This window comes from Entelurus aequoreus, linkage group LG03 (assembly GCF_033978785.1).
Source record: "Entelurus aequoreus isolate RoL-2023_Sb linkage group LG03, RoL_Eaeq_v1.1, whole genome shotgun sequence".
NCBI classification, from domain to species: domain Eukaryota; kingdom Metazoa; phylum Chordata; class Actinopteri; order Syngnathiformes; family Syngnathidae; genus Entelurus; species Entelurus aequoreus.
Window position 1 is genome coordinate 76,703,112 of NC_084733.1, and position 13,708 is coordinate 76,716,819.

The following is a 13,708-nucleotide window of genomic DNA, read 5'->3' on the forward strand; positions in this document are numbered from 1 at the left end:
TTCAAGCTGTGGCGCCTCTGATTTTACCGTGGCGGTACGCCACATTTAGTTACATTAAAGGGAAACGCTGCTATAGGTTAACTAGTGAGGCGGTAAAGAGGGTGAACGTAATCAGTAGATAGGGAGTCTTGTGGCAACACAGGTGCTGAAACACAAGTCCTGTTTCATGATTATATTCCTCATGACCAGTAAATATTATGTCCCATGATTTTAATCATGATTTCAAATACTAAACCCACTAACTTGTACTAGATCTAGTGCTGCATGGCCAAGTTGCCTAAAAAGCACTGTTAAGTATTGTAGCCATGTGAATATTGTGTAGTGAACTGTAATTAGGGGTGGGCTGCAGAGGAAAGCGGTGGGCTTGCCGCAGTGTTCGACCTGGTCTGGGAGCGAAGAAGAAACGAGGAAGTGTTCAAATAGCTGTTCTCGTGAGTGTGCGTCACGCTCCTGCCTCTTAGCTATACAGTGACAGTTTTGTGAAAACCAATAAAAGGCTGACTTGCACACAATCATTCTGCCTCCTTCATATCGGCAACCGCTATTACAGTATGAGTTTATTAAGATTACATGTAATACAACGCTTCATTGAACAAACTTGTAGCAGATACCAGGAATGCAATCTTACATCCATTACTTTACTAAATGACTCACTAGTTCAACACAATATTTGAGTTTTTACAATTACAATTATTACAATTACAGCCATCATATCTCATGTACTCATGAAATGCCTTACAGTGATGTAGTGAAGAGATTTTCTCAAACCAAACAAAACATTCAACTAATAAAATAAACTATGAATGTTGTACATTTTAGAATGGCTAATATTGATAAGGTAAATATATTTTCTTCAACAAAAACAATGAATTCTTGATGATGTGGTACAGTCATGAAAAAGTGAGGTTTTCAGTTTTATAACATCTAATAATACCATTTGTAAGTTTTCTTGCATTTTTACAGAATTTCTATGTAGTAAAAAAACCTACATCTTAAAGTTGGTCAAATCTATTTTGCAATGCCACCTGAACTCGCAAAAGGGCCCCCTTGAAACCTTGCTGATATTTTTCAATTCCTTTTTTTTTTTTTACCTCACTGTAGAGCAGATACAGGAGTTTCTCTTTGGTGCCAGCAGAGGGTGCTGTGTTAAACTCAAACATTTATCAGTGTCTGGTAATCTGAACAAAATTTCAATTTTCATGAGTGGGAGATATAAACATTGGGTGAGAAATCAGCATAATTTGAAATGCTCTGGGTATATCCTGGCACAAACTCATTTGTGCCCAGCTACATTAAAGCTTGCTCAAATAACTTTGTGGAGGTAAGGAGGGGGGGTGGACTCTTTTCATTCTGTGTTGTGCCTCACACAGAGCTTGTCAAGAAATTGTGCAGCCGCCTCTTATTTTTGCAGCTTACCTCATTCTGTAACTGTCAGCAGCGTCGCCTTTTTCTGTTTGTGCCCGACGGACTGAAGGCGACACTGAGACACTGGCAGAGAGTGGCAGAAGAAAGACCCCCATGCACAGGGAGGATGGGACTGGAAGCATTATTCTCAGATCAGCATATGTGTGTTTTAGTGTGACAGTGCATTGGAGAGGGTGTCTAATGGTGTGTGTGTGTTTGTACGTGCTGGGTAACGGGAGGGGAGGCATCAAGGGAGAGGCAAGCGCTGAAGAGAATGAGCGTGCCGCTTAGGAAATGTCACACTGGGAAGATTTGCAGGTTTTGATCCTGGTAAATTAATGCAAAACCCCAGTGCAAGTATTTGATTTGGGAAAACTTTGGGAGCAGACTTGTGTCTTAATAATAATTATTGGGTTTACATTAATTTCCTCCCCCATTCTTTTTTACAGGAGAGTTGATCACCACTGCCTGTGAGCTGGGGGTAAGTATTAGCTCTATTGTTTAATCATTTCATTCATTAACTCTTAGAAGCATTAAGGAAGTTTAATTAAGCATGGGCAGAAAGCAGATTAATTCACTTTCAGTCCACAGGTTTCGCCCTTCTTTTCTTTACATTTATTTTACTAAGTTGCAAGTAGAGAATGCCATAATTTGCAACCCCTTTTTCAAATCCAATTAAAGTCAATAGTAGGGCGATGGCTTTTGTAGGCTTTGCCTTATGTACGGTATGAGGCTTATTATATCCACCCCTCTTTTTTGTGTGTGTGTAAGCCGCAAAGAATGAACTAAATCGGGTTAACAGTTATAATAAGTTTTATTATTTAATAAAGTTTATTATGCCGCTGTGATCCTTTTAGGGAGGCTGTGTCGGTGTCACTATGCCAGTAATCCTGGCGTTAGTGCTGCAGTCCGTGTGGCCTGCCCCTCTGCCTCGTAGTCCTCCCCAAAGGCCTTGCAGGCCACCCCGGGCCCAAGACTGCTGTCCTTCCTTTATAGTTCAATCCCAAGAGTTCTTTTTGCCTTTCTTCACTCAGACTTTTGTACCTCCGCTATCCTGCATCCTCATGTCGTAGCTGACTTCCTCATTGTCGATTATTGCTGAACATCGTATCCCCAAGCCCACCTCAACCTGGTGATGCAGTTTTGAAGTATATTTAAACCTTGACCTGTGCCTAATGCATCTTTCAGCTCGGTCTTCATTTGAAGTGATGTCCCTTCTTTCTGCCAGCACGACTCACGTTATCAACTCCAGGAAATGAATCTTTAATGACTGAGTCCTTATCAGGGCAAAGGAGACTTAGCGGCTAATTGCCGAGATCCCCCAGACGCGAATGACTTGCAGCTCAGTGGTGGTTTCGGGGGCTGGGGCTAGAGCGGGCGAAGATCACGTTGTACCGTGTGCTCTCTGGAGCTGCACTGTCCTTGGGAAGAGGCCAGAGAAAGACAAGTAAAAAAGTGTAAGGAGGAGAAGTCTGCGATGTGATCCATCCAACCATTTCTGTGTCAGGGTGAAGTGAATTATATTTATATAGTGCTATTTTTTAAAATCAAAGTGCTTTACGTTGAGAAACCCATGATCTACTTAGACCCAAACCCAATGTTCACTCCCTACTACTGCACCCTGGAAATAAAGCAACAAGGGGTAGAGCTTTTTAATCTTCCCATGGAATTGGGACAGTACTTGCTATGTCACTGCATAGTTTAGGTTCAGGCACATAAGTGACTACGTAGTTATGTTTGCACATGCTTCTCACCATAAAAATAAACCCAGTGTTCTGTCGATGTCTGCTCCCTACCAATATCTGCTCCCCAATGCTACTGAGCATGCGCGCAAATTCAAATATTTCCTAAGATTTGCCTCAAACGAAAAGCAGCTGCTTCTTATACAAGTAAGTGTAGTAATTCTAAATTGTGTTTCTTTCATTGAATCTTCTGACTAGTAAGCATGTAGACTATTACAGTGTCAGAAAGCTACTGGTAGTTTTTTTCGAGGAAGCAGCCAAATTCGACAGAATCCGGCAGCAATGGAGTTAACGGTTGAGATTATTAAAACATTTTTTTATCATTCACCACTTTACTTTAAATACTTTAAAGACATTAAACTGACATGATCTTATGTTAACTGTTCAAACATACAGTCACTGTTATTATTACAACCCTATAAAAAGGAAATCCATGCAAAATTATACATATGTTTGTGATACCCCTCGTTATGCCCACTACCCCTATAAGCAAAGAGTAATTGGGACACCACTACCCTCAGGGGAACGTGCAACATTTAGGGATAGGGATAAAAGTAAGTCAAGCGGGTTGATTGGGGTTGGCCCTAAAGCTACATTTACCAGTGTAGGTGACACTGGGGGTAAGGTGGGTGAAGTTTCTTTCCCAAGGACACAACGACAATGACTAGGATGGTGTAAGCTGAATTCGAACCAGTAACCTTCAAATTTCTGGCCAGCCGCTTTTTCATCTGGACCACGTTACCCCAGGTGCTGAAGTCTTCCCTGTTTGACATTAGGCAAAAGACAGACAAAAATCTGTACTGGATCAATTATATACCAGCTCCAGGCTTAGCTACATTAAATACTACACTACCTCCTTTGGTATCATATCGTAGGGCCAGAGGGAATGTAGAGAGTATTGCAATAGCTGCCTTGAAGGTCTTTGAACTCAACAAAGACTATACCCATATTAATTGACACAAAGTTTTAGTTGACAATACTTAATTTTTGACCTGACCTTTAAACTCTTACCCACTCTCATGTCTGTATGTTTAGGTGGCCCATCCTCCTGGATACCCGATCTTCACTCTACTAGCTCGCCTGACAATGCATATTCTTCCCACAATCTCACCTGCCCACAGTGTAAGCCTAATGAGCAGTGTGCTGGGGGCTTTTGCATGTGGCACCCTGTGCATGACTGTGTGCAGGTAAGCACCTTATAACATATCACAGCATAACATAACTAGAGATGTTCCAATCAGGGATCTATGCTGCCGATTTCAATACCGATCATTCATGAGTGAGATCCGCCGTTACCAATACTGATACTAATTACATATATTTACTGTAAATTTTTAAATTTATTTGTAGTGAGTGCTATTGACAGACAGTTCAACAATATCAACACACTATTTAAACTAATTCCTTATTTTATTTTATTACATATAATTCTGTGAGCAAAACAAAGTAAATAGTACACAATAACTAAACAAAAATTACTTTACATTTAAATCCTTTGGTTTATATACCCTTAAAGCCCTCCTGTGTCCAATGAATTATTCCCTGAGTTTGAAACATTACCAAAAACGACAACAAAATTATTAAAAATATTACAACTAACGGATTATTCTTTTTCCCATTATATACTGATGCTGCCTCTGGTATCCACACCACAAATATATGGATTGATCCGGCGTCTTCTTAGATGTCCTGTACAGACTGTTACAATGCAGACACACAAACAGTTGTTGTTATATTATCTTCTCTTTATACTCTACTTAATCTATTTGTTAATTGCATGTTAATAGCTGCTTACTTTGTGATGCAAAACGGTACCATTTACACTTAAGCTTGGTGTATACCAGGGGTGGGCAATTAATTTTTACCGGGGGCCGCATTAGCAACCCGGGCACTGCTGGAGGGCCACATCGACAATATTTCAATTAAATTTTGCTCAATATTATTTTTGATATATACCGTAAGATAAATAATAATAATAATAATAATAATAATAATAATAATAATAATAATTAATAATAATAGTATTACTTCAACATAGTGTGTGTAACAGCATTCCATGACTAATATAAATAAATTAAAATTACTAATAAATGACAGTAAAATAAGCACACGTATGACTGAGGAGTCATAGTGTAACTTTGTGTGGTGTTTGAGTTGTCCAACTTTTTGTGTGGCCATAAACGCACCAGTGGTTTAGTGGTATGCGTGTTGGTGACAGATGACAAGTTGGTTTTGGCCTGGTTTGTACGGCAGAAAATGACTAGTTTTTCGAGATAGAAGTGTTTTACTCATGTTTTTGGTGTGGTTATGTCGGAATATAAACAGTTTTGCTCAATAAAGTGATCGATATAATTCCTGTCCTCGAAGCATCTCGATAGACGTTACAATAATTGAACGGTGTTCAATTGAACGGTGTTGACGAACACCGTTAGGGCCGCTTGTTGTCACTGTCACTCAAAGTTGCATTGCAAAATTACATAGAATAAATATGTTTATTTTTTTTAGAATTCAGATGGGATTTGATTTGGTGCGCGGCATATATTTGCTGTGCGCAGCGGACGCTTGAGCAGTGCGCAATTGCGCAGGCGCGCACCTTAGAGGGAACGTTGCTTGGCAGTCCATGTCTTGTTGAAAACATGCCATTCGTCATCAACTTTTCTCTTTTTAGCGTCTCGGGTGTAAACCGTGCATCACTTGTCGCTGCATGTGCACCTTCACTCGCAGGTTACACACGGACATACGCCCATAAATAATACTTTCCAAAATAAAAGCAGCACAGTTGTATTGCGCGCACGGCATAGATGTTTTTTCAACTTTATTTTGTAATTTGTGATTGCAGCTGTTCACATTCACTCACAATCACGCACACGCATACGTCCACACGGAAGTAATACAAATAACGATTTTCAAAACAAAAGCAGCACCGTTGTATTGCACACTCGACATAGATACTTTTTAAAATTTATTTTGTAATTTATAATTGGCCTCACACGGGCCGGACAGGGACGCACAAAGGGCCGGATGCGGCCCGCGGGCCGCAGAATGCCCAGGTCTGGTGTATACTCTTGTATTAGCCAGAGGGGATCGGGGATTGTGATTGGCATTGAAAAGAATTCATCAGGAACGGCGGTCAAATACTTTTTCATAGAAATCGGCCGATACCGATCCGTGGCTAATCGTTCGGCACATTTTGATTGATTGATTGAGACTTTTATTAGTAGGTGTCACAGTGAAGTACATATTCCGTACAATTGACCACTAAATGGTAACACCCGAATAAGTTTTTCAACTTGTTTAAGTCGGGGTCCACTTAAATTTATTCATGATACAGATATATACTATCAGATATATACTATCATCATAATATAGTCATCACACAAGATAATCACATTGAATTATCCGGGGTGTGGGGGGGGGGGGGGGGGGTAGGTTTGGTTGTTACCATCAGTCATCAACAATTGAGAACAGAGAAATGGATATTGGAACAGTGTAGGTCTGACTTAGTAGGATATGGACAGCAAGTAAGAGAGAGAGAGAGAGAGAGAGAGAGAGAGAGAGAGAGAGAGAGAGAGAGAGAGAGAGAGAGAGAGAGAGAGAGAGAGAGAGAGAGAGAGATCAGAAGGCATAAGAAAAAAATATCTGCATTTAATTGTTTACATTTTATTATTAACAATCCGGGGAGGGTGTTAGTTTACAAATGCATCGTCCACAAACATTTTTTCAGTTGCAATAAACTGTTTACATGTAGGCAGTGAACTGTAACTTCTAGAAAAAAAATCATGTGTTTTTTAAAAATACTCATGATTTTGCAGACATGGCCTGCAGAAGAGTCGAGCGAGACCTTCCTTGTTGGACAGAGCACTATGACAATCTTGTGTAGTGATGATCTGGGGGTTGCACCTCCCAAGACAAACATCCAGACAGAAAATCGATTACAAAAGGACAATTTTTCCACCAACGTGAATCAACATTCTTCCACTGACTTTTTGCATCTGATTGCTGAGTGAGTCACAGCAGTGGCATTTTGGGGTCCTGACAGTCTAGCGGTGGCGTCCCTGATCCTCTGTTCAGCATTCAAGAGCAGGCTCAGGCTGCCCTCCCCCTGCCAGCACCCTGCCCAGCCTGTTTACCCATCAGCCACCCAGTGTGAGTGAGCGTGTGTGTGTGTATGTATATAGCACAATTATCATGCCCTCCAACCCCCAGCCCCACGTCTCTGTATTCCCGCGCCCCCCTGCGTTGCCCAGCATGCTCCCAATCCTGACATGGCACGATTTCTAATCTGCCGGTTCTTGCCTCCGAGGTCTAAAAAGGAGCACGATCACAAACGCAGTCCTCCTCCTTCTCTCACAAACTGCCTTTCTCCTCACTTGTACATGACGACAGTTTTTGGTCTCTGTTGCTGACCCCATCTTGTATGCTGTTTTATTTGGTTAGCTGGTTTGTAACCCGTTGGCACGTGATCCAGAATAGATTAGCGAACAGGTTAGGGCGTTATGAAATATTTTAGTAATTGATTACTCTAGGAATTAGGGGTGAAACGGTTCAGCTTTTATCCCGGTTTGTGGCCACAGTTTTCGGTTAGGTGTACATTGTTGTTGTTTTTAACACCCAAGGATACCATGTATTACAATAATCCACTATTACTATTTTTATTTAATTAATTATGTCATTTATAGATACAAAGTTGCCAACATTTAGTGTTTGCAATCAAGTACATCTCCTTCCATGCACTTTTGTCTAAGCTTGATACTTTGCAACAACTTTATTGATGTTTGTGGTAAGGGTCTGTTTTGTCGAGACTCACAGTAGGTGTTCATCTTTTGAGATAACTCTTATGCGCTCATCATAAAGATAATATACACGTCATTATGCTCTGTATGCTCGCGCCCCAACAATGGGTTAAGAAACCCAGGTCTAGATCAGGGGTTCTCAAACTGTGGCACAGTACACAAGCTCCATCAAGTGACACGCCGAAGTAGGGCTGGGCGATATATCGATATACTCTATATATCGCGGGTTTGTCTCTGTGCGATATAGAAAATGACTATATCATGATATTCGAGTATACGTTCTCACGCGGTTGCTTTTAGCTGCAGGCATTGCACTAAAGGCTTTTTTCACTCTTTCTTGTCTCTCCTTCTCACAGACAGCAAGCGCACCTTCTTACATACATCACATACGTATACGCCCTCTCGGAGCAGAGAGGTAGCAGCATGGGTAACGTTAGCTGTGGTGCGAGTGGTAATACGAGAGAAAGAAGGTGCGAATCTGGTAACAAATGAAGGAAGAATTAATTCCTAAGAAAATCAGCACGGGGTCCATCGTCTGGCGGTGGTTTGGCTTCAAGTGGGAATATGTCGAACAGACAACCGTAATTTGTCAAGTGTAGGGCAAAAGTGTTGCTACAAAAAGTAGCATTACTGCTAATATGTACCATCATTTGAAAAGTCACCCGCTAGAGAATGAAGAGTGCTTGAAACTCCGCATGTCAACATCTCCGTTGAGATTACGTCCGCAGTAACCTACCACATAGCGATTTGATTTCCTATTATGCAGCTCATTTTTATTTGACAGTTATTCAAATATCTTGTGTGACATCATGCACAAAAGTGCACTTTTATTTGTTTTAAACTATTGTAGTGGCGTTCTGTACAAAAAGTGCACTTTAATTTAGTGTTGTTTTGATATGTCATCTTAGTGACATCATGCACAAAAGTGCACTCATAGCTTGTTTTAAAATGTCTCTGACAATCTTACACTTTCTGTTATGAAATGACATGAATGTTTGTGCCACTGCTTAATAACTTTAATAAATACAGTTTTGGTCAATTGACTTAGTTGTGATTTCCCTCTCTGCATGAAAGTTTAAAATGAGCATATATTAATACAGTATGAACAAGAATGTTTTAATGTAGACACATAGAATCATCATACTGGCGTGATTATATGCATCAAGTGTTAATTCAAGTCTAAGGCTAAATATCGCTATATATATCGTGTATCGTGACATGGCCTAAAAATATTGAGATATTAAAAAAAGGCCATATCTCCCAGCCCTACGCAGAAGAATCACTTGATTAAAGTAGGGCTGCAACTAACAACTAATTTGATAATCGATTAATCTGTCGATTATTACTTTGATTAATCGATTAATAATCGGATAAAAGAGACAAACTACATTTCTATCCTTTCCAGTATTTTATTGAAAAAAAACAGCATACTGGCACCATACTTATTTTGATTATTGTTTCTCAGCTGTTTGTATGTATTCATGAATGAATGAATGTTTGTAAATGTTGCAGTTTATAAATAAAGGTTTATAAAAAAAAAGGAAAAAAAAGAAAAAAGTAGCCTCTGCGCATGCGCATAGCATAGATCCAACGAATCAATGACTAAATTAATCGCCAACTATTTTTATAATCGATGTTAATCGATTTAATCGATTAGTTGTTGCAGCCCTAGATTAAAGTACAATACTTAATGTTCCTATATTCAAACACAGTGTTACTGTTCAAACTGTGTGTAATGCAGTGCTTCTCAATTATTTGCTGTTACGCCCCCCTGAGGTAGAAGAAAATATTTTGCGCCCTCCCACTCTCCACCATGACAATAAATAGTATAACTTGTCTATAAAATTGTTATAATTATACCTCTGCATAATATTGTAAGTTTGTTAACATTAAAGGAAACAACACACAGGCCTTTCCGCGTTTCCCACCGTAGCATACTTGCCAACCCTCCCGTTTTTAGCGGGAGAATCCCGGTATTCAGCGCCTCTCCCGACAACCTCCCGGCAGAGATTTTCTCCCGACAAACTCCCGGTATTCAGCCGGAGCTGGAGGCCACGCCCCCTCCAGCTCAATGCGGACCTGAGACTGAGTGGGGACAGCCTGTTCTCACGTCCGCTTTCCCACAATATAAACAGCTTGCCTGCCCAATGACGTCATAACATCTAGGGCTTTTAGAGAGTAGAGTGCACAACTGCGCACACAACAAGGAGACGAAGCAGAAGAACGAGGAAATTACAGACATGGCGACGCCGTCGACGAGCAAGATGAATAAATATGCTTGCAAGTTCCAAAACGAATGGAAACAAGAATTTCAGTTCATCCAGGACAGTTCGAAAGGGGAAGGGGTATGTATGTTGCCTGTAAATTTTGTGGAACAGACTTCTCCATTGAACACGGTGGCCGAAATGATATACTCATCATGAACGGAGAAGTTAAACAGGACAATACTGTGTTCCGGTGGACAGCCACCGGAACACTGAAATTCAAGTATTTTTATTTTTTTTCTATGTAAATAAAATAAATATATATATATATATATATATATATATATATATATATATATATATATATATATATATATATATATATATATATATATATATATAGCTAGAATTCACTGAAAGTCAAGTATTTCATACATATATATATATATATATATATATATGAAATATATATGAAATACTCGAGTTGGTGAATTCTAGCTGTAAATAACCACGCCCCCAACCACGCCCCCCGCCCACAACACACACACCCCCACCCCCCAACCTCGAACAAGACAACCCCCCACTCCCCACCCCCCACCTCCCGATATTGGAGGTCTCAAGGTTGGCAAGTATGCACCGTAGTTACAGTGAAGCCAAGTGCTACATACGCTTTGTCATGTTCTAGTACTGAAAAAAGCATGTTTCTCAAGGTCACATGCACCCTCCCTGGCATCGCACCACGCCCCCCAGGCGGGCCCTCCCCACTATTGGAGAAGGACTTGGCCAAAAATATTAAATATACGTGTTAAATAAAACCTCTGTCTTGTTTTTAATGAATACTTAGACCTACTGCACTAATGTATTTTACTGTTGGTCATTATGGTGGTACTTAGGGAGTGAAGTTTGAGAATCACTGGTCTAGATAATACTGTACGTATTGGATATGCTGTGGTGTAAATTTTGCTCCACGGTTACATTTTCCAACCCTTTTCTGAGTATGCCTGCAAATCGGTTCCTTTTGTAGAGGTGTTGTCGCTGTCTGATCCATCAGGCCGTGCGACAAAAGTTAGCCACTTGCGTTCCCTACTTTTTTTCCAAATATAGGCATTTTTCGAATGTTTTTTTTGTCAAATTTGAAGGTATACTTTTTATCTTAACTTTGAATCCGGGTGACATACTTGGTGATTACATTTGCTGTAACTCAATAAGCTTTTTTTTCACGCTCATAATTGATGTACTCCATTTTTCCAAAAAATATTTTTGTTATTGAAGCGCTTTGAATGCACATATGTTATTTTTGTAAAACTCAACGTTGTAAAACAATAGTAGCACGGCAGCTATTTGCTATATATGCGCATGTGTGTTGCAAATGCAGCTGACGGATCCGGAAGCTCAGTAATTTGGGCAGTGACAGGCGTTCCCTTAAGAATCTTAAAGTTTCGATACAAATTAACCCATCAATAAATCATAACGAGTGTATAGATTCACCATTCACCACAATAGGTACACCTGCGCACTCTTGGACCAATACAAGAGACGCATCAGAAAAAGCTGACAAAACAGTCCTGTGTAAAATGTCTTCGACAAATAAACACAGAAATATATTTTTTTTGTAAAGACATCAGAGCATGCGGGACGGCATGGCACGGGAGGTAGTTACACGTAACTGTTGGTATCACGTGTTAGAATACCACCGTTATTGTTTTTATGATCAGGTAGAGAAGCTAGGTATGACAGATTAAAAAAAAAAAGTTTAGATTTGAGACTTTGTTGTTCCTTCACATTTGTAGGTCATGAGAAGGTGGATCAGGCTGCATCACAAATCAAACTACCTTGCTGATCCTCAGATGAACTGCTCTCTTTATTTTTCTAATGACAATGTGGCTTTAATGTCATTGATGATTTACTGTTCAATTGGAGGACAGCTCTTGGCTAGACATTGAGAGGCGGTTTATTTTCAGGCCAGAAATGCTCGTGCTGTCTGGGTGAATTTTGGCTCCCAGTCTGCATGTTAACTGTAGACTCTGTTTGTAATCTCTGGGGATTTAGATCCAATTTTGGATTATGGTGAAGTAAAAAGTCATTATGAAAACATCCCACGACCCTCTCCCTCCCCAACTAGAAGTTAATGGATAGCAAGGACCTCAGCCAAAGCAAACAGTTGAATCATGTAAGCTGTTAAGTGTGAACATCAAATCTGTGGGTTATATTTAAAAAAATAAGCATAAAATGTTTTTGTTATCTGTTCAGGGCCTAGTACGGGCTGAGCTTGTTGCTGTGGATAAGCACAGCACCCGCATAAGTGTGTTTCCAGATGATCAAGTTTCCCCTTTTTGGTTCCAGAACTGATCAGTTGATCCAAACGCTCTTTTGCAGTCTTAAATAATTTCTCTGTCTTTTGTTTGTGATTTGCATTTGAGGCCCACTTGTTTCAGGTTTGCATCATCTGAAATGCTCAATTTATTCCTTCACTAACAAATAATCTCTTTATGCCTTAAAATGGAAATTGTATCTAAGTTTATATGAAGGCATTTTGTCTCAGATAGAAAATTGTAAACCCGTTAAATGTATCTGGAATACACCCAAAGTGGCAAACCTTTGAAGTATCAATTTAAATTAGTCTGCTCAATTGTGGCGTTTAATGTGTGGGAATGTGCTTGGAAAGCACCTCGCTTGGGCAAATGTAGAAATGCAGCACTTCCCTTTGATTTGTCAATTCCACTTCCCTCTCTTGCCTTGATCATATGGTTTGATGGCCAAATTGCATGTCTTGTTATGTTTTCGCACCGTGGCCTGACAAGCCTTTGAGGATGGCGCACGTAATAGTATAATTACCACAGATCGCGCATTTAGGGTTCACCAAAGAAGAAAACATTTGGCTGGTGGAATATGCTACGGGCCTCAGCCATGAGACTCCGCAGGAATGCACCCTTCATAACGGTATAATCCAGACAGCTCTGAATTCTGTGCTCGCTCTCGTTTCACAGTTTATCTGCTAAAGCTACTCTATATCTCCGCTACCTTAGAGGGAACTCTCTCCGTTCCCGAGCTTATCCTGAGAAACCAGGAGCATTCAGCCTTCAGAGTGGGGAAAAACAACCCAGGATCACTCAGACATCAGCATTTTTAGTTTCATCACGATTACATAATAAGATTGATGAGGCACACCAAACATTTCTGTCCTCTGTAGCCCCCTTGCTACCAGCTGAACCAGTTGTTACCTCAGGTAACTGGAGAGTGGCTATGGTACCGTCCTCCCCGTGATAGTGCGATTTCCCCTCTGTCTCGGGTATCGTGCATCTTTTCGACTTCATGCGAGAAGCAGCACCCTCATGATCTATGACAGGAATATAACTTGGGAGAAACTAACATTTTTGCAGCAGATTCCAAAAAACACCAGGTCACTCTCATAAAGGTGAATATCTTTTTTTGCAGTAGGGCCTTAAAAACAGAGTGCTTCTGTAACTCTGACAAAAGAAATATCAATCAATCAATCAATGTTTATTTATATAGCCCTAAATCACAAGTGTCTCAAAGGGCTGTACAAGCCACAACGACATCCTCG

The 13,708-nt window shown here is 40.2% G+C and overlaps 1 protein-coding gene across 2 annotated transcripts in view; it reads left to right on the forward strand.

Moving 5' to 3' along the window:
- The window catches only part of LOC133646882 (protein O-mannosyl-transferase TMEM260-like), a 69,649-nt gene that overhangs the window by 19,987 nt on the left and 35,954 nt on the right, over positions 1-13,708 (forward strand). The window contains exons 2-3 of one of the 2 annotated variants that reach the window (XM_062042764.1): positions 1,854-1,885; positions 4,182-4,333. In XM_062042764.1, the coding sequence (XP_061898748.1) occupies positions 1,854-1,885; positions 4,182-4,333 (184 nt within the window). Of the gene's footprint in view, positions 1-1,853; positions 1,886-4,181; positions 4,334-13,708 lie in introns of those variants that run through there. The other variant, XM_062042765.1, reaches the window with a different exon arrangement.